Source organism: Lepisosteus oculatus, chromosome 17 (genome assembly GCF_040954835.1).
Source record: "Lepisosteus oculatus isolate fLepOcu1 chromosome 17, fLepOcu1.hap2, whole genome shotgun sequence".
Classification (NCBI taxonomy): domain Eukaryota; kingdom Metazoa; phylum Chordata; class Actinopteri; order Semionotiformes; family Lepisosteidae; genus Lepisosteus; species Lepisosteus oculatus.
In genome coordinates, this window is record NC_090712.1 from 20,052,389 (window position 1) to 20,076,107 (window position 23,719).

The 23,719-nt window shown below is 39.7% G+C and overlaps 1 protein-coding gene across 2 annotated transcripts in view; it reads left to right on the top strand.

Moving 5' to 3' along the window:
* prim2 (DNA primase subunit 2) overlaps positions 1–23,719 on the top strand; it is a 105,986-nt gene that overhangs the window by 49,591 nt on the left and 32,676 nt on the right. For both annotated transcript variants that reach the window (XM_006638865.3, XM_015363276.2), the window contains 3 exons: positions 8,281–8,348; positions 14,917–14,989; positions 22,717–22,902. In XM_006638865.3, the coding sequence (XP_006638928.2) occupies positions 8,281–8,348; positions 14,917–14,989; positions 22,717–22,902 (327 nt within the window). The remainder of the gene's footprint in view (positions 1–8,280; positions 8,349–14,916; positions 14,990–22,716; positions 22,903–23,719) is intronic.

The window sequence follows — 23,719 nt, forward strand, 5'->3', positions numbered from 1 at the left end:
TTTCAAGAGCCCTGTCTGAGCCTTTCTGCTGTCAAATAGCAGTGGGTCACACTGCTCATACTGGACTCACCTTTCATGGTTCTGCTTCATTAATCAGCATCTTTTAAACCTGTCCAGATACTCCAGCTGTGTATAAAGCAAAAAAGCTGATTTTTTTTCCCCACCTCCATTTCCTTGTCTGCTAGTCTAACGTGTATTGAGGTTACATCTCCACAACATTAGGGTAAGGAAATTGCTATGTATGCACTGCAAAACACTTCAGATCCTTTCAAAGTAGAAGACCTGCCAGTCTGAAGTACAGCTTCGGCAGCAGGCTGTTTGTTAAGAAGAATTATAGTCTGAACTCAAGCCTGGTGAAGCTCATCAGGCTGTGATCTTATCTGTTTCTGTAAAGTTAAGTGGTCAGAGAGCAGGACCTCTCCCTGGCTGGGCTGTACGTCCTTTTGCAGTGCTTCCCTCAGCAGTGCTGGTGTCACACTCATGATGCTGCGACGGGCTGATCAGAGCCCAACACTCCCCACACACCAGCTCTCAGTGGGGAGGAGAGCAGCTTGTCCTGGGAATGTTTCCTTTGTAGTCATTGCTATGGGTCAGGTCGAGTAAAACTAGGAAAATGGTAAAGAATTAAGGGTGACTTCCTCTCCAGTCACCCTGGAACAAAGCACAGACATGTTCTAAATATGGGGTCATTTTTCATTTCTAATCTTCCATCTACTGAAAAGAATCACATTGAGTGTTTTCACACTGCTGTCCATACGTTGGTTTACCAAGATAGTGAAATGCATTTACCATCTGTGTAAATTAATCCTACTGTTTATTTAAAAGAAGTGGGATGCCTGTGGCAGCTGTTAATTTCTGCCAGGAAGACAAGCAAACAGCCTCCTCGGTTTTGTTTATTAGCACTTGCTGATAAATGTTTAGTTGGTCATTTGATTATTACCTTGAGGAGTTCCCTACAGACACCCTTGTGACAGTCCTGTCAAGAAAACTCATGCAGCCTCTTTAATATAAAAAAATAAAATCAATGTAAGTCTTGACATGGATGTTTGCTGTTTGTTTATTGTGAATCCCCAACTTATTTGTAACTTGGAAAAGGTATTTGAAATATGGCTTTGTTCTAAAAGTGCAGAAAATCTTTCTTTGACAGAACTGTACCTAATGGAAGTGGTAAAACATTGTCATGGTGCATTAAAAATAGTCGTTTTTGAAAAATAAGGAGGATATTTCAAAAGGAAATAACTTTTGTTCCTGTTGGCCTATGGGGCTTAGCAGGGCTTTTTGTGACTTTGGATTTCCAAACTCCAGGCTTCTTTAGGGACAAGTTGAGAGATCTGGAAATGTAGAGTTTTCATAAGTTTAATAAGTTTGCCTTTCTCAAACTCTGGTTCTGGAGAGCTCCGGTACAGTAGGTTTTACAGATAAGCCATTGATTTCTGAAGGCTTGGAACCGTTTGTAATCAATTCAGTGTGTTTTGTTATTAAATTAAATATTTTGAAGACATATCTGTATACTTGTCAGTTTTCTAGGATCAATGTTGCCTTAAATGAGCAGATATTTACCTTAACTGATTACAGGTTTGCAGGTGTTATTATAACACCTGACATTATAAATACAGCAGACCTATTAAACGTGTTAGACAGGGATCTTTTGGACCAGCATAGCAGGCGGAGTTGTGAATAAACTGTCGCTTTTGATCTCTGTAGTTTGAGTCTTGAGAGAGTGCTGTGTTTCAATCACCCAATTCAGTTAGTGATTGTCCTTACATGTGCTTTATAGAAAGCCACCTCCAGTTTCTGGTTTGAATTTAAGCATCTGTGAAATTTAAATATGTGAAGTTTTGAGACTAGGAAACAAATGGAGGGACAGTTGATGTAGCTTATTTTGGAAGGTTAAATAATGTAGTCCTTAGCATGTCTCCCCTGTGTATTGTAATTGTATTTATCTTGTGTATTATTTTTATCGTTGTTGTCATTCTGTAAAGCGCTTTGAGAAGCCTCCTTTAAAGGCACTATATAAATAAAGTTTATTATTATTTACATATCCAGAGATTTCTGGAACATCCAGTTCTTATTTACCTGCTGTACAACTGGAAGCAAACCCTGTTGGCAACCTTCACTGCTTTTCAGTTACAGTTCTTCTATAATGCTCTTTTCCAAAGTCGGAATCTGCAGAACAAGAATGTTTGTGTTTCTGACGCAAGAACTAATCTCTGCTCTTGTGCTTTTAACATCCATGCATCAGTAATACATATATAATCAAGACTCATTGCTTTTTAAAGATGGTACGTATTTAGAAATCAATTCTGCTCTACGCAGCAATCTCCCAAGAGTCAATATGAATGTAACTACTGATGTTTTCTAAACATTGCATATGTTTAACAGTGGAGTTAAGGTTACTGAACCTTGCAGTTCTTCTGAAATATTCAGATATTTTGTTTGTAGAAGTCCTGATATTTTGCACCAGGCTGACCTTTGGGGCCAAGGTTTGTTCCTTGGTATAGGTAACCAGTTGATGTCTTGGAGAACAATAAAAGCATTTATCCTGTGCTAATTGCTGAAAACCACAGCTGTGTCTTCTATTATCTTCTCACGAATGGTAGCTTTAAAGAACCCAGTCAGCCTATTTAGCATATCACAAGAATGTCATTTTAATTTAATTACTGTTGAAAGCAAAATGACCAAGTAAGTTGTTGCTAAAATAACTTATTTTCACAGAATATATTATCATACAGTACATACTCTGTAAATTAAATGATACTGCTTTCTTTATAGTCTACCTCAAATGTAACATCTATATGTGTGATTTCAATACAAAATTGTACTTTTCCTTTTAAAAAGATAATCTCTTTGGCCTCTGTTTTTTTATTTAAGTGCTTCATGAATTTTAATATTATCATTTTGAAATCTATTACATTGACTCCTTATTGCCTTTACACTGATTAGCCACGTATTTTAAGCATAATGTATTGGATGAAAACATATTTGGGTTTGGGGTATGTGGGTGAAAATGGCTTGCAAAGTCAGAATAGAAGGCAGTTTCAAATTCAGGACTTTAAAATCGGTTCTTGTAAAACTTTAAAGAAAATTTAGCAAACTAAACTCCAAGGTGACAACTGTTGTATGACTTTTAATATCAAGTCATGATTTTTTGCATCTCAGACAAGATGTCATTTTTTGATGAACCAATGGTTTTAGATGTTTTAAACCATCAGGAGAAATCGTTTCTCCCAGCCCTCTCATGGTATCTCCCTCATTCTACCTAAGTACCCCTAACCAGCCCCACAGCTGCAGCAGGGGCCCTATGTGACAGGGCTTTGATTGTGCCAGCCCAGTTCTGCCTCAAAGCGGGCTATGGGTTAAGAAAGAGGAATCCACCCATCCATTTTCTAACTGCTTCTTCCAGTTTAGCATCACAGGGGAGCTGGAGCCACAGAGCAGAAAAAATTCAAACGAGATGTTCACTTTTAATAAGGTGACTGGTGTCTGAAATGAGTCGGGGAGATGAGTTCATCTCTTCAGGTCGTTGGCTACCTGTTTAAAAGTATGTGAAAGGCTGTGCGCTGTGAGGGTATGTAAAGAAGAGAACATCTCAAAACCGAGATTGGAAGTAAGCCGGCTTTTTTCACTGCAGAATATGACGGAGTACTGAAATGTTTGGAAATAGAGTTGAGCCAGGGATTGGGAGATATTGTCACATACCATATAACGCTACATCGCCTGTGTAGCAAATATATAGAGTATTATTAACATGGAACGGGATGAAAGTGGGTAATTGAGCAGCAGCCTGAGCTGTAGATTCCAAAGACAATCTACAGAGATCTACAATCTACAAAGACACGGAGGGCAAAGTGGATGAACACCTGCCCAGTGTGACAGTGGGGTGACCATATACAATTTTAATGAAGGGATCCAGAACCATACAGTATAATGCAGAGCCAGTAAGATATTCCCACGCAAGCAGCATTGTCTGTAGTGTCTTTAATAAGCCTGCCTGATTGCAGTGAACTCATTTTGTCATGTAAGACTCTTGCCAGCATTAAAGCATCTTTGCATACAGATTGGTGCAGAGAAGTAGAGTGAGTGAGTGTTCTGGAGGTGTCCTAAATTCAATCCACACATCACTTGCACAAAGGGAGGGATATTTTATTTTTTCCTAATAGGGATATAACAGCAGTCTTGATATTACTCCCAGATATGTCCTTTTCCTTTTCCTTCCTATGTCATGTCAAGCAAAAGTGGACATAATTATTGTCATCTATTATCCCTAGTGTGAGTGGGTGTGTGAGATCAAACTGAGTATCTGAACTGTGCAGTTTACAGTATAGTATGCATAGCATGAAGTTTAACTTCATGGGATCTGACAGTAGGAATAATAGTAAAATGTTCATTGTTGCCGAGTCCCAGAACTTAGCCCCAGAAGTAGCTTGGTCCACTGCCACTTAAATACTAATTCTGCCTGAGTCTTTGTACAAGGAATGAAGCATGTTGTCTGTGTAATGAGTTTAATTATTGTCATACAAGGTTGTTTTTCAAATCTGTGACCTCAGAAAAGGTGATATTGTTGAGCATGCTCTAAAGAATTCCACTTGGTTTCCAGTTCAGTAATTTTCCTAAGATGAGGTTTATGCAATTTTGAGGCAAATATTATAGTTATCTGTAATAACACCTTTGATTGCATCCCACAGAAATTAGGGTTATTGACTGAGCCACATTTAATATAATGAAATTCCTGCAATTTAGATTGCAAATGCCAATCTGAAAAGTCTCATTTTGTAGTGGTGGTGTATTGAAATACCAGAACACAAAAAATTATTAGTTAAAATATCTGCAAAACTCTGTGATCTGATAGTGACTTGGTTAGCATCTCCACATTGTACATCACAAATCGCAGTGTGATTTATGTCTGCCTAAAACCAAAGTGAATTCTTTGACGGAAGGATTAAACTGAGGCCATATCTTTACCACACCAAGATCAGGCATAATGGCATTATTTTGCAGTGATGTAGATGCCTGAACCTGGGCATTGGTCTCTGTTGCCCTCAGCTCTACCAAAAGCAATATCAAAGTCAGTTAATTCCAGGAATTTTGTCAGGAAACATTCATGCCTGACATGTCCTGACACCAAAACGCAAGCCCCATTTTCACATCCAGCCAGCTTCCAAAAAGAACCGTCTGTCCTGGAGGAGAGTCCTGAAAATTAACACTCGGGATTGGTCACGGCCTCCTGGAGATTCATATACTATACATGTCCATATATCCTAAGTGTCTTCAGTAAATATGTCATGTTGTGCCAGATTACTGCTCTCCAACAAGATCATCCTGCTCCAACCCCTCCAGTGAGGCCCACAGTTTGAATATTGTCCTTTTGCTTAAGAGCTATCCTTTGCATGTTTATGTTCTTAGGCATGGCAGCAAATTGGGAGGTCACAACACTATTTCATTATCGCATAGCTGCATTTTCTGATAACAAGACAGGATTGGCAGTGTTGTCCTTTTGTTGAAATAAAGAGAACCAAATTCTTACAATTTTTCTTTTGCTGAAGAGGAAAGGGGAGATTGGATAAGATCTCATCCAGACCAGGCTTAAAATATAATAAGTTCATCTATGGTGAGAAGGATCTGTAGCAGGTGCTCCTGCCTTGTGCTTTCTTGCTGGTGCACCAGTCATCTGGTCTCTAAATGTGTTCATGCTTGAGTAATAGTGTCTTCACACTGGTGGCTTCTTGAGATGTCAGCATCCATCATTCATAAACCAGTGGAGATGGCAAACGTATTGCGTGTGCAACAGTGTGAAACACACATCAATCTCCAGAGGGCAAGGGTCACAAATGTGGACCTTTTGAGACTGAAGCCCTGATTGTCAAAATAATGTGGGCATAGAGGGAGCGTATATACTGTTAGCTGTGTGCTAGCATTTCTATATGTGTGTGAAGTCTGTACACATCATCGTCATGTTCTTCATTGTTTCATGGATGGCATGATAAGAGCTGTCACATCAACTTCTATGCAGAGAGTGAGATCTTGATTCAATATAGGCCATATCCCTGACTGTATCTGTTCCTGGCCTACCTAATGTAGCTTTGCCTTTTCTGAATTACCTTATTCAGGTAAGAGAACATAGGAATTACTACTAATTGGCATCTTTTTTAATATCTGTAATTTTGATTTTCAGACACTAAACTGCACAGCAGCTTTACTGAGCTCAGAGCCTAGAATCTGTTGAATGTGTAAAAAGTGGAATTTTGCATATGCATTTAGTACACATTGAATCCTGGGTTTTTCCTGGTTTGTCTGTTTTCTAAAACTTTCAGTTATTGGGATCTTTGACAAGTAGGATATGAATGTTATTTTAATTCTTCTCCCTGTTGTAATTTCATGCTCAGATAGGGAAGTTGGAGCCAATTGCCTTGGTAATGAAGCTGCTAACGGTTCTGTTTCAGGTCAGCTAGAGATGTCTTCAATTTTAGTTGGCACACTGGGCCCGTGTGGCCTGACCTCCAATGGCGGTTCAGGTATCTGGTCCATGTACTTCTTGTTTCTCAGTAATTAGGTAGGTCAGCAACATCACCCCAGTAAAGTAATGACTTCCTCCTACATGTGCGCCTTTGTGATTCACATGCATTTTAATGATTTTCCTATGCAATTTGAGGACAGGACGTGCAGGAGTGAGTGTTTCATTAAAGAGTGTGAAATTGGCAAGAGCTGCCCATCCAACTGTGGATTTTTCTTCTTTAAATGTTCTAAATGACGGTAGCAAGGGCTTATAAACTACAGACCCATTGACTTTGTTCTAAAATTACTCTAGGATGTGGTACACACAGCTCTAATCAGATGGACGGGTTTCTGATGAGGGTTTTGTTTTTTAAGGTGTCTGTGGTAATAGTTTAGCCTGTAAAGCTCAGAAGAAATACTTTTTGGAGCTAAATAATGACACTGTGTTGCATAACAGAATTTGAAGGTGTTAAGAGTACAGTTACTGTAAGTGAATAAAATATGTACTCGAAAACTCAGTCAATTTTCTCCTCACTTGTTGCTTAAAGCTGCTTTACCAAAGGAGTTTAAGTACAAGGAATTTTATATTTTGTATTTCCTTTTTAATTTAAGGATGTCTGAACTGTCTGTAGTAACAGCTATTGTTTTAAACTGTTCCGTAGCTCAAAGATCTGAATTTCCTCAAGCTGCATGCCACTGAGAGAGCTCTTCCAAGTCAGCATTTTCCTCTAAGATTTTTATTTTAGAGCAAAACCTTCTTTGCTTTAACTAAGCTCTAACTCGGCAATCATTAATCCTCTGCGATGAGACCAGCCTCCTGTACACTACTTACCACTCTGCTGTTTCAATAATTTGATCCTGTTTTAAACGTAGAACCTCTTCATTATGGTCCCCGTTTTCTTTCAGTTATTGATGCCTTGTTATCATAGGTGAGGAGTGATTGATGGTCTAATTGCTTTAACGAGTCTCGTTTCTCTGCAGAAGGGCTAAACCCTGCTTTAATTGGTTTTACAGGTTTTACACTCACAGATTAAAATGGTAGTTTGCCCATTTAATTTTTCTTTATAGGGTTTTTTCAATGATAAAGTGTAATAATTTCAGATGAGAGATTGTATAACTTTCAAATGAGAAATTGAGAACTAAATCAGAACTAAAAGCATTTCATGCATAAAATATTTATATACGCTACCCCTGTTAAACTCGCGCGCAGGGCTAGCATGACTTAAATAGCTCAGGGTGTAGCCCATTGATTTTCTGCAAGGGGCCCCAGTGAAAAGACTTATTTTTTCTTTAAAGGCTTCTGAAGTCTACATCTTCTGTGAAGCCTCTAACACGTACATTTACAAGATCTGTGGGACATAATCCCATTCTTTAACAAAGAAGAAAAGTATCTCATTACTTGTGTTTCTGTCTGCTATGATCCTGCAGGCATTTGTTGTGGATTGTACTCTGTGGAAGAACGTGGTACACTGTTTTGTCGTGTTGAAACCACTTGGGGAAAAAAAATCAGCTGGAAAAATCGGAAAAAATGTAGTCCTTTCTCTACAGTGTATAGATACAGCACAACAGCTTAGGGCTCTGTGTTAAGTGATTAGTGATTAGATATACTTTTGATCTTTAAAATTGTTTTTCAGTGTTCATTGAATATTGATTTCTGGTGGTTCAGTTGAATTTTTTTTCACCCAAATTTCAAAGTGTAACCTCGGTTCAACAAGAGATGGCCGTTTTATTTTTGTGGTAACAAGACGGCTGTGTGATCCAGCTCATTGGCGTGTCTTTGTCTCGTAGCTGACTGCGCGCTCCCTGCCTGTGCTGCAGTCTGATGAGAGGCTCCAGCCCCTGCTTAGCCATCTCAGGTAATTCTGCTCCTCTTCCTCCTCCAGCTGCATGCCTTTATGAAGTCACGATAACATCGGCTGCAGATGCAGCCCGTTTTCTATTGAACGGTTTCGCCGACAATATTTCTAACGTCAGCCCTGCCTAATGGAAAAGCCGATGCCTGTCCAGGGCTCGGTGACATGGAGAGAGAGAGACATTTTTTATTAAAGTCCTGCTCTCATGTCTAGACAGTATTTTTCAGAACAAAAGGGAAAAAAACACAGAACAGTGTTGAAAGTCATTGAGGTACACACAGCATGCGGCATGTGATTTTATCCTCAGAAGTTTAAAACAATATTTTAGTGGAGGAGATAGTTATTTTTATAATCATAAATCTGAGGTTTTTATATTTTACCCTCAGAAAGCAGTTATTCTTTTACAGTGTGTAGCCAGGAGCTCAAGGTTGCTCTTATGAGTGGTTTCTAAACTCCTGTTGTTGACAGCTGTTCTAGACTACTGAATAGAGCTGTGCCAGCTTGAGACGTCTTTAGCTGCACTGCTGTGATTGGGTGGATCTCTGAAGAGAGTCTTACTTGCAAGGCCAGGTGCCTCTAGGTCATTTTCCACAATGACGTTACTGAGAATGGCTCGATAGATATATATACTGCACACTAGGAGAAACCTATTGCATATAAAGGCTACACATTTACACAGTTATTATATGGAAAATTACAATCTTTTGTGTAATACATGCACTGACGGTTTGTTAAACAACAGGAACATTTCAAGGGGCGTCTATTGTGCATGTTACATACAACCTGTGCGTGCTTTCACTGTTGGAGGCACTGCGAGCTGTACATCTGCAACACTTACAGGCGCTGACTTGTAGTATTTAATCCATTATTCTAATTGAACCAGGAGAAGCATGAACCCTGGATGCCACAATTCATACCTGTTCACCCCACACATGTGCAGTGGGGCTCATATCTAACAAGGTAGGGTGCAAATGTCACATTATCTCACAAGAAAGCCATTGTTACACAAGCGGCGTGTGGAAGCACATCAGGATGAGCCCTCAGGAAGAGCAGCAGATTGCCATCACTGCAGGTGGAGGTCCTTAGCAATTAAAACAGACCTGCCTAGACCATCACCCTTTGGGTTAATGAGTCTGTTGTACACAACAATGAGTGCATCAGGCCAGGGTGACTTACTCATGTCTCCCACATATTGATCTCACAAAGGCATCATCCTCTTGATAAATTGGGCATATTCTGTTAATCTGTGTTTTTCTTTCCTAATTTACATTAAGATTGACATGTAACAGGTTTAATCACCTCATTATCTGAGCCCTATCAACTTTTTAACATCATAAGGTACATACAGTAGGCAAAGGTCAGTCTTGAATCAATCTGATGCCCAAAAAGGCACCTAATGTCCAAACTCTGTATACTTTGTTTTTCTAAAACCATACATATGAACAGTCTCTTTTGCTGTTCAGTATATACTGTATACAAACACCTGCAAAAAGTATTATAGTGAAGTTGTCTGTTATTCTTGTAATTCAAGGGATATATATTTGTGATCATGAGATTAATATGAATAAGTGCAGTTGTTCCATAATTCTGTGCATACATTTTATCATATTATAACAGTATTCTTTTTCGTCAATTGGGTGATTTTAATTAGGAGTTGGGACCATTCAGAGAGTATAACTCAGTATTTGGTAGTATAGCCCTTTGTGAATGACTTGACCAGTCTAAATTTCCACATTTTCTTACTGATGAAATCTTTAGTTCCATTGGACATACTTTTGAGTCATTCTTATAAGTAATGCCCAATAAGTATGCACACATTTCCTTCTGCACACACACACAGAATGTTTCTGTAAACGTGTGAAGTCTGTTTCCATCAGTGATAAAGTTGAGTGAGGTAGTTAGTGCATGCTTGCCCAGGCCATGCTTCACAGATGAGGGGCTGCTCCTTGAAGCATCTGTAGTTCTTTCCAGCACTCTAGTGTGGTCTCATCAGTCCAGTTAGTTTCAAAGTTCTCATGGCTCATCTTTGTACTTCTGATCACATCCTGAATTATGTATCATATTGTATTAATCATATTAATCTCATGGTCACAAGTACACATTTTGCCAAAATATTAATTTTGAATTTGCTTTTCCAGTACTGTTGGACGACCCTGTATATTAAGTTTGCTCAACATTTCAGACCGCAGTATTGTAACCAATTTATAATTGCATATGCAATGCATATGTCATCAACAGACAAGCAGCATTTCATCACTTTCATCATCCCACAATGTGAGGTATCAGAATCTTTCATCCTCATTTTCATGGTTGTTACTGTCACCCTTTGCCCCAACTTGACAGACCGCTGTTACCCGTCAGAGACCAGTGTTTACTGTAATGCCACTGTCACTTTGTTGGTCTGTGTGCTTAACAGACCTGAGTGGATTCCTTTTCACTGTGGCCGGTACATCTGGCAACAGTTAAATGTGTTTTCTTTGCTAGGCAGTTGGTTGGGAGTGGGGTGCCATCATCTGGGAACATTGACTGTAGACATTTTGCCTTTTAACCAGATGAACAAGCTCAGGAGGGAGATATCACAGCCAGCATTGTGTTGGTAATGCCTTGTGACCAGTAGGTGCTGGCACCAGTAATTGCTGGTCATCATCACCTTGTTTTGGAGTAGTGGAGTACTGACTCTTTTCCAGGATGATGATGACAGCTAACACACTGTAAGGTGTGACTATTCCTGGCACAGAGCAACATTCCCACAGTGTGCTGGCATGCACTTTGCCTAGCTCTGAATCCTGTTTAGCATTTCTGGGACAGAATAGTGTGACTGATTGAAAGGGTTCAGTGTGTCTGATAACAGATGGCCATCTTACAGCAGCCAGTAGTGAACAGCTAGAGTAGTTTGGGATATATCTATATTACAACCTGTTTCTGTCAAGGCCTGAAGTGGTGTACACTTGTCACTAATCCATAGTTCGATTTTGTAAAATGTGGTCATATTGGGCAACCCCCACTAGAGCAATTAAAACTAAATTCATAGTGTACTGCTTACAGAACACGAATAATTTGGATATGGTATCAAAATGTGCTTTGTGGATTGGAAAAAAATTGCATTTCTCAAGAGCTATATTGCTTCAAAAAATAATATATAGTATGTACATACTCTGTATGCATACAAAAGTTCTTAAAATACAGCCAACAGTATATATACTGTCAAATGCAATTAATGTTACTTTAAACAAATTTAATTTTGAGAATGGGTCTTCAAGTGCAGTTGTTTCATTGGTCCTTGATATGTTGTGACTGTACACATTCATGCTGTCTGTTTGGTAAGACGTGATGGGCATATGTGATTGCTAACCTCCCATGTGTCTATACTTTGTTTCTCTTTTATCATCATTCAGGTTCCCCAATTATTTTCATAACTAAAATCCCATAGATTGCAGAGAGAAAATTGAGCCATAACATTTTCCCATCCTTACCGTAGCCCCCAGTACTGGCATGTGACACCACAGTTCTAGCGTCTACCTTGGAGCTGGACAGAGCTCTCTCACTGATCGTGCTCAATCCGTTGCTGCCTGCCCACCAGCAGGGGGTGCTGGAGCGCAGTGAGCTGGTGATCCCAGCTGTTTTCTCATTCGTGTCACTCTGAGCTTCCATCTGCTGCTGCTGCAAATTCCTGACCAAATTCCCTGTGCTGAGTCTATATAAGACTCATGCTGCACCGTGATCACAGGATGGGACCGAAAGGGACATGTTGGAATCCCTTTTCAATTGGAAAGGTGTTTCGCTTATCATAACCATCCAGTCTTGCTCATGTGAGGATATTTGCACTGCATTCACACAAAAAAGAGTAATAATAAAGACATTCTCAAAGGACTTCAGTACAAGTGGATGGGGACTTTATTCCAAATGCCCATTCTTAATTGGATGCATTTACAAAGAGACTGCAGGAACAATAGGTTACGATTCACTGCTGTGTTCCTGAGTCATGTTTGCTGGGGCAGCACGATAAAGCGATGTTAAATGCCGTCCTGTGCTTCTGAAAGAAACAAGCATCCCCTAATGCCAGACTCTTTTGCATCAAAAAGACAGTGAGAGGGATTAAGCTCCAAGCAGTTTCTGGCCACAGCTTGCCTCAGAAGAAGGAGCGCACAGCTAAGCTGGCCCTGTGATGTACACATTGTGGCTCAGTCTGGCATTCATCTTCGAAGTCAGGGAGGATAAAGTCGTACAATGTGTCGATGTGTCAGTCACAGTTATAAAAAGGATCTTGTTGTTCTGTAAGAATTTCAGATTAGAGTGGTTATCTTATTTCTTGGTCTAAAAACCATGTCACAAAATAGAAAAACTGAAAAAATAATAACTTCTTCAGTCGGTATAACTGGGCACACATATTGAAAGTCCTTCAGGTACGTAAAATGTTGAGAGGGCTGAAAAGGGTAATCCAGTGGTTTGTGAGCAGTGAACCGAGAGCCAGAGGATGTGCATTTGGGCTTTAGAATGGCGTAAAAGGTCTCAAGACAATGGTGGTTTTCTAGAACAACCTGTCCCACAGTGTAGACACTGATCTATGAGATGACAGGATACTCCATTTGCATGCTTACAGCTGCCAAAGTCATTCTTTTTGAGATTTAACATTCAAAATGTGAAATAACTGATGGTTTTGTATTTGTAACATTTAATTTTGCATGGATAATCACTGTTTGTGGATACTTTGACCTTACTGACCTGCTTACTTTCTGAACTGACGTCTTCTGACCTAGAAAAACCCATTAACCGAGTCACACATGTTAATAGGTAATTAGCAGGTTCAAGTGGCAAGTCCATGTCGCACACCATGTGCTGAGAAGGTGAGGAGCAAACCTGGCTGTAACACGTCAGTTTGTACATCAACAAACAAAACAAATGACCATGTCTCATTTAAGATTCTGGCTTTGAGTGAAATAACATATCTTCTATAGTGGAGTGTGGAATTGTCATTATAGAACAATTATAGACCAATGGCTATTTGGAATGTCAGCTTATTCCACACAGAGCTTTAATCATTTCACTGAGCCAACCACCAGCATGTTCAAACAGGGCACTAATTACTCTGCTGATGAGCCTGTGAACTTATTCTGACCAAGTCTTTAATTATTTAATCAAAACTGTTAAGTTCAGGTTAATTAAGAGCCAATTTCATTACTAGAACTGAGGTGTCACAGTTAAGCTGCTGAAAAGCCTTGCAGCTCTTTGTTTTGAAAACATATCTATGAGTTTTAGGCTATAATATCTATAAATTTTAGGCTATAACAGGCCAGTAATATCAGGCTAGGCCAGTGAGTTTGTCGTGAAACGTAAAATTCAGATCAGGTTGTTACAAAATGATATGCTCTGAAGTCATTTCTATGCGCTTTTACAAAACACTTTAAGGCACTGGATCTCTAGTCTTGAGCAGAGGAGGTTGAGCACTCAGTACTAGTATTTAGTATCTTGAAAGGTACAGACAAAAGAAACCTGGTGAGCCAATAATAAAAGTCTTCAGAACACAGCTGAAAACTCATTTTCTGTTACGTTTCTTGTCGAGCTGGTTTTCTTCTGAACTTTTTGTGTTCAGTGCCTTTACCTAGAGCTTTAAAAATTCCAGCTTCTGAAGTAGCTCGGCACATAAAAAGGTTACAGACCAAGGAGGCCACCATGATCATCGCAGTTGTTTGCCTGCTATGAGCTAATGGATCTGAGGGACTCATCCTGCTGGTTTTTGAAATAAGACGGAATATAAGCTTCGACAGCATGGCTAGGCAGCTTGTCACTAGTGTATGAGAGAAAGGGAAGTACATCGATGTTTCTTATGCTTGAGTGCATTACTCTTCAGAACCATGGTTGTGTGATGCTAATTCATTTCTTATGTACCCTTGCTGGCTGTCGGTTTAAAGACTTATTTAATCTACCAACATGGGAAGTAACAGCCTTCACTGGAAATACAGTATATCACAGAATGCATGTGACAAGAAACAAAAAAACACGAACGTTTAAAGGGACTTTAATGGAAGTCTACCTTGAACACTTTAATAGTTTTGAACTTTTCCCACTTTCATTGGACAATCAAAAAAGCAACACAAGTTCTTAAGATGTTGTGCTTGTCATGCAATAATGCATTATCTCTACATTCATTACCAAATTGCACGTGACATGCTGCTTTCACTCCAGGACCCAGCTGTCTATGATGTGTCAGATCCTCTGGGATCACTCAATGCCATAAGAACAGCAAATGTTCCCAACTCTATTAAATCCATTAACACAGCTGTATTTACGCAAATGACAAGGGTGTTGGTTGCACCTTCAGGAAAATGCATGCACATTGTCAGAAGTCCTCTGGTATCCCAGCTTTTGAATGAATGGTGTCAAGGCTGGTTGAACCATCAGTGGGGAAAAGCAAGTGTATGCTGACAGGCAGAACAATGTGGTCTGCATTTGCTTTGCAGATAATATACTGGGTGATAATGAAAAAATAGGTGATTGGAATAGCATACTGCAAAGTACCTACTGCAGGTAGGTTAATTTTCCAAGCTTAAATTTGTTTGTTTTTTCTTTTCAGCCATGCTTATGTTGGACAAGATTACAGCATTCAGAAGAATATTGGAAAAGTGTCCCTGGAGCAGATAGATTCAGTATGTATAACGTCTAAGCTTATCGTTGTGTCTGGTCCATCAGGTGCTACAGTCTCATGAAAACCTGTCTCCTTGATAAGTTCATGTAATTTTTCCCAAGTTCTCAAAATAAGCCTCAGAAATCAGTAACCACAATTACATATGGATATATACTGTAACAGTGTAGAGTATGGACTAGGGGTGTCTGAATGGTAGTGAGACAGGCCATTTATTTCATGAAGATCTAAGCTTCCATAAGCTGCTGATTGTTCAGAAAGTTAGGGGATAAATTATGGATCATAACACTTCTTTGTACCAATTATTCCTGATATGGAATGTAGTGATTGTAATGTAATATAATGACACGCAAGAGGGCTGTGGAAGCCTTCGCTTTTGTAGTCGTTAGACACCACATTCTCCCAAAGCCGATGTGAGGGCTCTGTTCTGAGGAAGGGAGTACAGAGCTGAGGCGGAGCAGCGCCCAGCCGGTGCTCTTCCACAGGTACCTGTCTTGTGTCAAGCAGGGCTAGCATTATGAGGAAGTCCACGTGGCAGGCTGGGTTCAAACGAAGGACCCCAGCTATTCCAGGGAGCACAGCAGCGGGGTCTGTTTCAGGGGTCTCTTGAGCTGGCCTTGAGCTTAAAGGTTGGCACGGATTAGCTTTTACTCCATTTTAGGTCAGGGTTAACACACTCAAGTATCAGCATTTTGATCGTTCTGTGCAGACTTTTGCTTACACTGCAGCTCCAGCTCTGGCAATGCTTGTACTGTATATCCAAAGCCATTTAAGGCATTCTACATTTTAAATGATTTCAGCACTGGCTGCTGTTTCATTAATTGGTCCATTGCCTAATGCAAATTTTGTCCTTCAAATTTGCATTAATTCCCTATAGAATTGAATGTATTTTACTGCAAAGTCTTTTCAATGCAAAAGCAGCTTATCCAGTTTTTATGCTTTTTGTCCCGTTTTTAAAAAAAATCTACTCATAATCAGGAGTGCACAACTTTGTATAATGTTTTGTTTCAGTGCCCTATGTAAAAGAAAGCTTTACATTAAAACAGATGTGATTTAAGTGGATTTAATGAGATATAGTCAGGCTGTAACCACTTTTTCAATGTACTTTTATAGAGTTAATTGTGTGGGTAGAAGCAGCGATAGTGTAGTCGTTATTGTGATAGTGTAGTCGTTATTGAAGACAGGTTTACAATTTCCATGCATGCAGCCAGCACTTCTAAAGAAAAGGTGACAGGACACGTGAGAGGTTGGCTTCATTTAAGATAACACCTTGGTTATAAATTACGGGGGGGGTTTAAATTAAAGAAGTGGGTTTCCGGGTCTTTTCTGCTAATTGCTGTTGTTAACTGCTTGCAAGTTTTTTACTTATTTTTTGCCATGAAATTATTTGTAACCTGGTGTGGTTTTGTAACAGATGGGGGGACTTCTTGACAATTATTTGTGCCATATTTCCCATCTCAATGGTGAGCCTCGACTTATTAACGGGGTTTGTTGATTGCTAAGATGTTTGCCTTCTTTGTTGACTTCCTAAAATCAACCAAACAGTCTTGCTCTGCTACTTCTGGAGCTGTGAGTCATCAGAATTCTGTTGAGTCCTTAGCAGTGTGGTGGTAGATCTGATTTTCAGAATTGTTGTCAGAACAAGTCACCCTAGGCTAGGTATCTGTCCTAGGCTCTTTGAAAGCAGGGTAGCACTCAGATTTTCCTCAAAGCTTTGAAAGAATTCTTTTAAAGAGGCTTTCTGTTCCTCAATATGTAAACCTTTATTTTTTTTAAAGATAAATTAATTTATATTATACCTACTAGATGGAATCTAAGGGATTTGATTTAAAAAGGACATCTTAATGTAACATTTGGTGTGGTTACACTTATTATGGACACTGTTACCTTGACAAAAATTGCAAAGTATTATTTTCTGTGCTTTTAAGCTTGATAGTCCACATTTGTATTCCACATTCATGAATTGAAAGCATTACCATTAAAGAAAGAAAAATGTGCTAGCCATCTCAAAATGCATCTGTTTCTCATGTATTGTATCAAAACTGGTCTACTTCCAAAGTGGGATTGCTTTACATTAACAAAGAGAACGTGTGTTGGCTGTATACCACACAACATAAGGGACCCCACGATAAGCATATGGGCAAACATTTCCCCTTGAAAAAATACGATAGAGAAGGTAATCTTTTAGGTAATTCCGTTATTGTTTGAAAGTTATTTTTGCATTCAAGTTAAATTATACTGAAGAGACTGAAGGCTACTCAACTGGCCTCAGTTTTGATTTTTCGTTGTATTGAGAAAAGACAGGAGTACATTGAGCATGTGCTATAAAAGTTCTAATTTTAAAGAAAGAAGCAGCTTTTAACATGATCCTACAACTTTGAAATAAACTAACTCATTTAGGGACATTAATGAGAAAGCTTTGAAAAGAATAGCACTTAAATTAGTGCAGTTTTATTTTTACTAACATTTTGTTGGGAGACTGTATTCATTTGCTAATGTGCTCACGTTTCCAGTATTACTACCTGTTCCCAGAGAATAAACAAAATGAAATTCATGTACTGTATGCCATTTCAGGTGGGCTTCTTTGAATCGCATAGCTCTAAAACCTGATTGTGCAGCATAACTGACAGCAAATGGCCTGACACAGATCTAATTTAGTTTTCAAGGAGTCTATAAATTGTTCCCATGAATTACTGTTGACTTCTGCAATTGCTGTTTTATTAAGGCATGTACTGTATATATCCACTTAGTGCCACTTTCCGGTAATGATGAAAGAGAATGTAAGTTTTTTTCTTTTTCTTCAGGACCATTCTTGTGGTCCTGGGGTTGTGCTTCTAGAGCTCGTAGACACATGCACAAGATCTTGGGTTTGTTTGAGGGACCTCATGAGCTGGGTTCCTTAAACCAGGCTCTGTAATCTTAAATTCTAATGTTTTACAGGCTGGAGGATTTTCTACAGATATCAGAGCATTTAATGAGCCATGGGATCATTCTTTTGAATCAGTAAATCTCCATTGGTTTGAATTAAAAGTGATGTATAACCATCTATAAGGTCTCTTAGTCAGGCACTGAGTTTCAAGAAAAGATTCAACCATGAAATTCAAGAAGCTTTCAAAACAATACTGGGATAAAGTTATGGGAAAAACGCAGATCAAGAGAAGGGTATAAAAGACATTTCAAAATGAATGAATGCCCTTTTAAAAACGTGACGTTAACCATTAAAAGTGGGTAGTGAATTGTACCACCTAGAAACTGCCTAGACCTGGCTGTCCCTTCGGGAAATCACCACAGGGCAAACAGCAGCTTCGGAGGAGCTCCGGGGGTGATGTGAGAAAGTGCTCATGAGTCATCAATGTCCCGGTCACTCCATAAAGCTGGCCTGTGTGGCGGAGTAGCAAAGCCCTCTACTAAATAAATGGTTTAGAAATGCATCACTGTTTGTGCAGTATTTGTTTTAAACAGAATATATTCAGAATTTAGACTTTGGATGTTGATTTATGTTTTTGGCATCATTGCAATAAATTGATCATCCGTGACTGACAGTGTGGCTCATGTGATGTTCAGTGTTGTGTATGATGTTGACTCATTAGTGAGGAGCTCATTGGACACAGGGAATAGCACGATTTGAGCTGTTTGTCAAGGGAGTGTGAGAGCTCTGGAGCTTCCAGTGGTGACCAGGCACCCTGCTAGTCTAGTGACTTTTACACTAGACTCCGGATATGTTTGTTCAATAAAACGTTAACAATAAATCTAACACAATAAATTGTAATTTTCTTTATAACTTTGTGAATTATACATTATATTTAAATTTCAAATTTTAATGAACGTGTTTAGACTTGGAGAGCTACATTAATTCATTTTTCCTGAGCTTAGGCACTGACAGCTGGTATTTTACATTTGTACATGAGGTTTTAAAAAATGAAGTTTCTTTTTGTACACTTGGCTCCAAACTTATTATTTTTTTATTTTCGATGGTATCAGCATATTGAGTCCACATTACAGAGTGGTATGAGACTTGCTCAGCTGCCTATGGGGAACAAAGGCATCAGGGTGTTGTGGTTGTTTCTCATTCCTTTGACATTGACATGTCCCAGATAAAGTACAGTGTCATTAAAGTGTGTTCTCATGATTTCTCTTTAGTGTTTGAATGGATGCTCCTCTAATGATGACAGAGAAACAAATCACTGCAAAGTGATTAGCTTTGTGTGCTGCGTGCTCTGTGGCACTAAGTAGTTTAAAAATTTTGTTGGAACTGACAGACTTGTCTTCATGGAAACTCAAGAATAGCAGTAGTTTTGAGTAACACTTTAAAGATTCGGGAACCGTACTGTGAGCCAGTAAGTATGTAAAGGGCTCCAAGGGCAAATTCCTGGTTACTATACAATAAAAGCAGTTCTTGTTTCAGTGTGTTTAGAGTAAATTCATTTTGTGTTGCTATTGTAGCCATTCTCACAATTCAGCGATGTCTGTCAATGCCATGTGTCAGTCAGTCCTCGCTCGTTTCAGCACAAGGAAACCTACTGCTTGGAGTGTGTGTAGAGGTATGGCCTGGAACAGCAATAAGGAGCTGTAATTCAACAGGGGCATTAGATCTCTTGGAGGCTGGAAACAGTGAAAATATTCTCTAATTGTAAGAGTAAACTTCTTAATGTTTCAAAAGGATTCACCTTGAAGCAAATCTAGCACAAAGAGAAATTCTGTATTGTATGTATACCGTTAAAGTACTGAAGACAGTTGTCGCGGTCAGATTCTAATTCTTTTTGTGCTGCTGGTGAATGACCTTCAGATGGATTGTTGGTATTGTATTTAGATCACAAAGCAATATTGATTCAGTAAATGAGTAATTAAATCCCCAATATATTTCGCATATACGTGTGTGAAACCAGGAATTTCACATTTAATATTCATGTCATGTAGGATTATAATTCAGTGCTTTCCAGAACTTCTAAGGCACTGAAATCTAAACTGGAATTTTCACTATGAGTTCTAAAAATTAAAACTATTCAGTTTTATTTTACGCTTTTGACTTGGATGCATAGTGTCAGGCCTCTTTATTTTGAAGAAGCAGATATATTGGAATGTTGTCTGATGTCTTTTGTTGGTGGGGTGTCAGCTGTTGGTTAATTAGGCACACATAAGAGCCATGAACCAAGCCATTTTGTTTTGACTTTAGTGTTTTGAATCTGTTGTTAAAAGTGAAAACCAAAAGTTAAAGAAAAAGACAGCACTTCTGAAACTCATTCAGAACTGCAGCACAGAAATTGAGCTTATCAGATCAACGATTGAAACACACTGAATGAAGATACCTCAGGTATAATTATGAATCAGTAAAAGCCCAAAGGCGACAAAAAAACAACAGAATTACAGTACATACCACATGATGCAACCTTCTCAGCACTAGGAGCAGAAAAGCCCGGATAGAATTTGCTTGAAATTATTAAAATAGGCCAGAGTTTTGCAACACAGTTCTATGGACAGGTGAGACCAGGATACAGGTTTACCATTTAAGTGATGTAAAGGTTAATGTGTGGAGAAGGGAACTGCCGATGCTCCAGAGAACAGCAGCTCATCTGTGAAGCATGGTGGAGGTCATGTCATGGCCTGGGCACGCCTGGCTGCCTCACTCATCTTTATTGCTCTGGAACAGGCTTGTTTGTTTTTATTGGTGATGACACTAATGTTAGCAACAGCAGAATACATTCAGAAGTTTATAGAAACACTTTGTCATCTTATGTGGCGGATAAAGTCTTTCATTCATATTGGCAGAACCTTACTGTGTGGCATGACAGTAATCCAAAACACACAGTCATTGTAACAAAGTCATTCAGATGGCGGAAGGCAGAAGATCTTGTACTGACCAAGTTAACCTCCAGATTTAAATCCATCTGAGCATACATTTTACACGTTCAGGTGGGGAGCTGCGTCAGCATGCGTAGGCTACAAAGGAACAAGTAATAGGTTTGTTCCATGCTGAAAAAAAGGTGTGAGCACCTTCATACATTTTGCCAGCTGAGGATACTGAAGTACTGAAGATACTCCCTAGGAATAGGCAAAAGCCCAAAGCTTCTACAGCAAATGATGTGCAAGACATCTCCAATGATTATACAAAGGGTTTTGAGAGCTAGATGGTTCTCAAACTTCATGCAGTTGTGGTTTAAATGAATATGCAACCAATAACAGACTCTGAAAGACCTTAAAGTGAAGTTTTACTGCTTAGTCACTTGAAATCACTGGGTTGGACTCAAAGTAGGTTGTTGTTCTCTTATTATCAAATGGAATGGAAAAATAAAATACTGTACTTATACTTCATATTAATCTCATGATCACATACAAAGTGCCTTAAACATTAGTAGGTTTTGACTTTATTGTACTAATACTATTGGAGAGGACACTATTTAACCTTTAGTGTTGGTCTTTACTTTCAAGTATCCACTACATATCACTGAATTGGCTTTTATACAGCTCTCATTGAAGCTTCAAATCCATTTTTCAGAATTTAAACTTTTATCCCTTCTTCATTGTTTTCCAGCAACCTGTACCTGAGCACTGCTTGACCATGTTGTCCAAGTAAGAGACAGGGTTTCTTATAGTGCGTCTGCCCAGCTATGCAACAGTTCCATGTCAGTCCACTGAGGTCCAGCAAAAGACTTGTCTGAAGGACTATTATGCAATGAATGAATCTGTCTTCACAGGAAGGAGAAGGCATGTTTAAATTCCCAGGGTTCTTTGTGGCCTTTAAATTGGTTTTTCAATGAGATAAATAGCTTTGTCAAACTTTGAAGTTTTCATTAACTTTTTACATTTAGGACATTTAAGCTTGACCTGTTTCTTCTCTGTACTACATAATAAGTTTTGTAATTAAAGTGAGCCTCGTAATGATCTCTAATGTAGTCCAGCTCATGCCTTGATTGTGTGTGTAACCTGCAGGTGTAGGTGAGCTGTTGGACATCCTGAGCTGCTCTTATCTTTGTCTCCCATATGTATTCTCTTATCCTGGGGAAAAACATTAATGTACAGTACTGTACATCATGATTGGTCTTCTCTTAAAACAAGACTTTTACTGAATTGCTGTGAAAGGCAGTATAATGGAGAACAGGTGTTTCCTACCATTGTATTATTTAGGAATATTTCATTGATGATTAAGGAAACATGGACTGAATACTTCATATTCCTGTATCACTCTTATTGGATGTCTTCAGGTGGCAACGTGACAGGTTTAGCAGAGGCCTAGTTCAGACAGAACCCTTTATTTAGGATTTTGACAGCCCTCCTAAAATAACTCTGAAGGACAAGATGACTGCAGGCTGTTGAATATTTTCCATCTGTGCCCCTGTAAGGCAGATGTTTCTTTTTTGGTTGGTACTGTTAATTGGATTTATGTACAAAAAGATGTTGGCATATTTTTAAAAAAGTCAGTATGTTAAGAGAAGAGAGAAGGAACCTGGCAAGAGGCTGTAAGGAGAGAGTGCGAGAGTCATCACAGACTTGACGTGGATCTGTGCATTGTGGTTTATGATGTGAAAAGATATAAAGGAAACCCATTATGGGAGTGCTGGGGATTAGACGCGGCCACAAGAACTTTAAAAAGTTGCTTAGTTCTGCAGACCCACACCAAAGCTTCGTCTGTCATTACGATTCCGTGCCTGCGTGAGCTCGTGTGTGTGGGTGTGTTTGTGAGCCCGTGGTCTGGAGAGCTTGTGCCTGACCGCGACTCTCCCTCCTGCTCCCCAGATGTCCACCAGCTCGTTCCCGCTGTGCATGCGCCATCTGCACAGGGCCCTGCGAGAGCAGCACCACCTGCGGCACGGTGGCCGCATGCAGTACGGCCTCTTCCTCAAGGGCATCGGGCTGACGCTGGAGCAGGCCCTGCAGTTCTGGAGGGCGGAGTTCATCAAGGGCAAAGTGGACGCCGACAAGGTAACCCCGAGTGGCACTGGCTTCCAGTGGTGAGGAGGGACGTAACTGTGCTGTTTCCACTATACAGTGGAACTGAATGTAAATACAGTGCCGTGAAAAAGTATTGTCTGATTTCCTGCGTTGCTCCATGTTTTTCACAGTGAATGTTATCAGGTCTTCAACCAAAACCTAATATTAGATAACGGGGACCTGGGTGAACAGATAATACCACTTTTTGATGCTTATTTTTAAAGAAAGTTACCCAACACCCAGCGCCCTGTGTGAAAAAGTGATTGCCCCCTTAGTCTCACTAACTGGTTAGGCCACCTTTAGAAGGAATGACTGAAACCAGACGTTTCCTGTAGTTATTGATCAGTCTCTCACTGCACCGTAGGGGATTTTGGCTGCTCCTCCATGCAGAACTGCTTCAGCTCAGTGACATTTGTGGGTTTTCGAGCATGCACTGTTAGTTTCAACATCTCTGGTCTGTGACTAGGCCATTCCAAAACTCTAAATTTCTTGTCCTTCAACCATGCCGATGTCGACTTGCTTGTGCGATTCGGATCGTTGTCTTGCTGCCTGACCCAGCTGCCCGGCATTCTCCTGTAATTCTCTAGTCCGGAGCAGAATTCACGGCTCCCTCGCTGATGGCAGGTTGTCCATGTCGTGATGCAGCAGAGCATCCCCAGGCCATGAGTCTGCCAGCACCATGCTGGAGCGCTGGTATGAGGGTCTCACTGTGGAATACATGCCCGTGTCAGCCAGAGGGGGCGTGGGCAACAATGTTTTCCACAACTGAAGGTTGCATGTTTGATTATCTAGCACACCGAAACACATG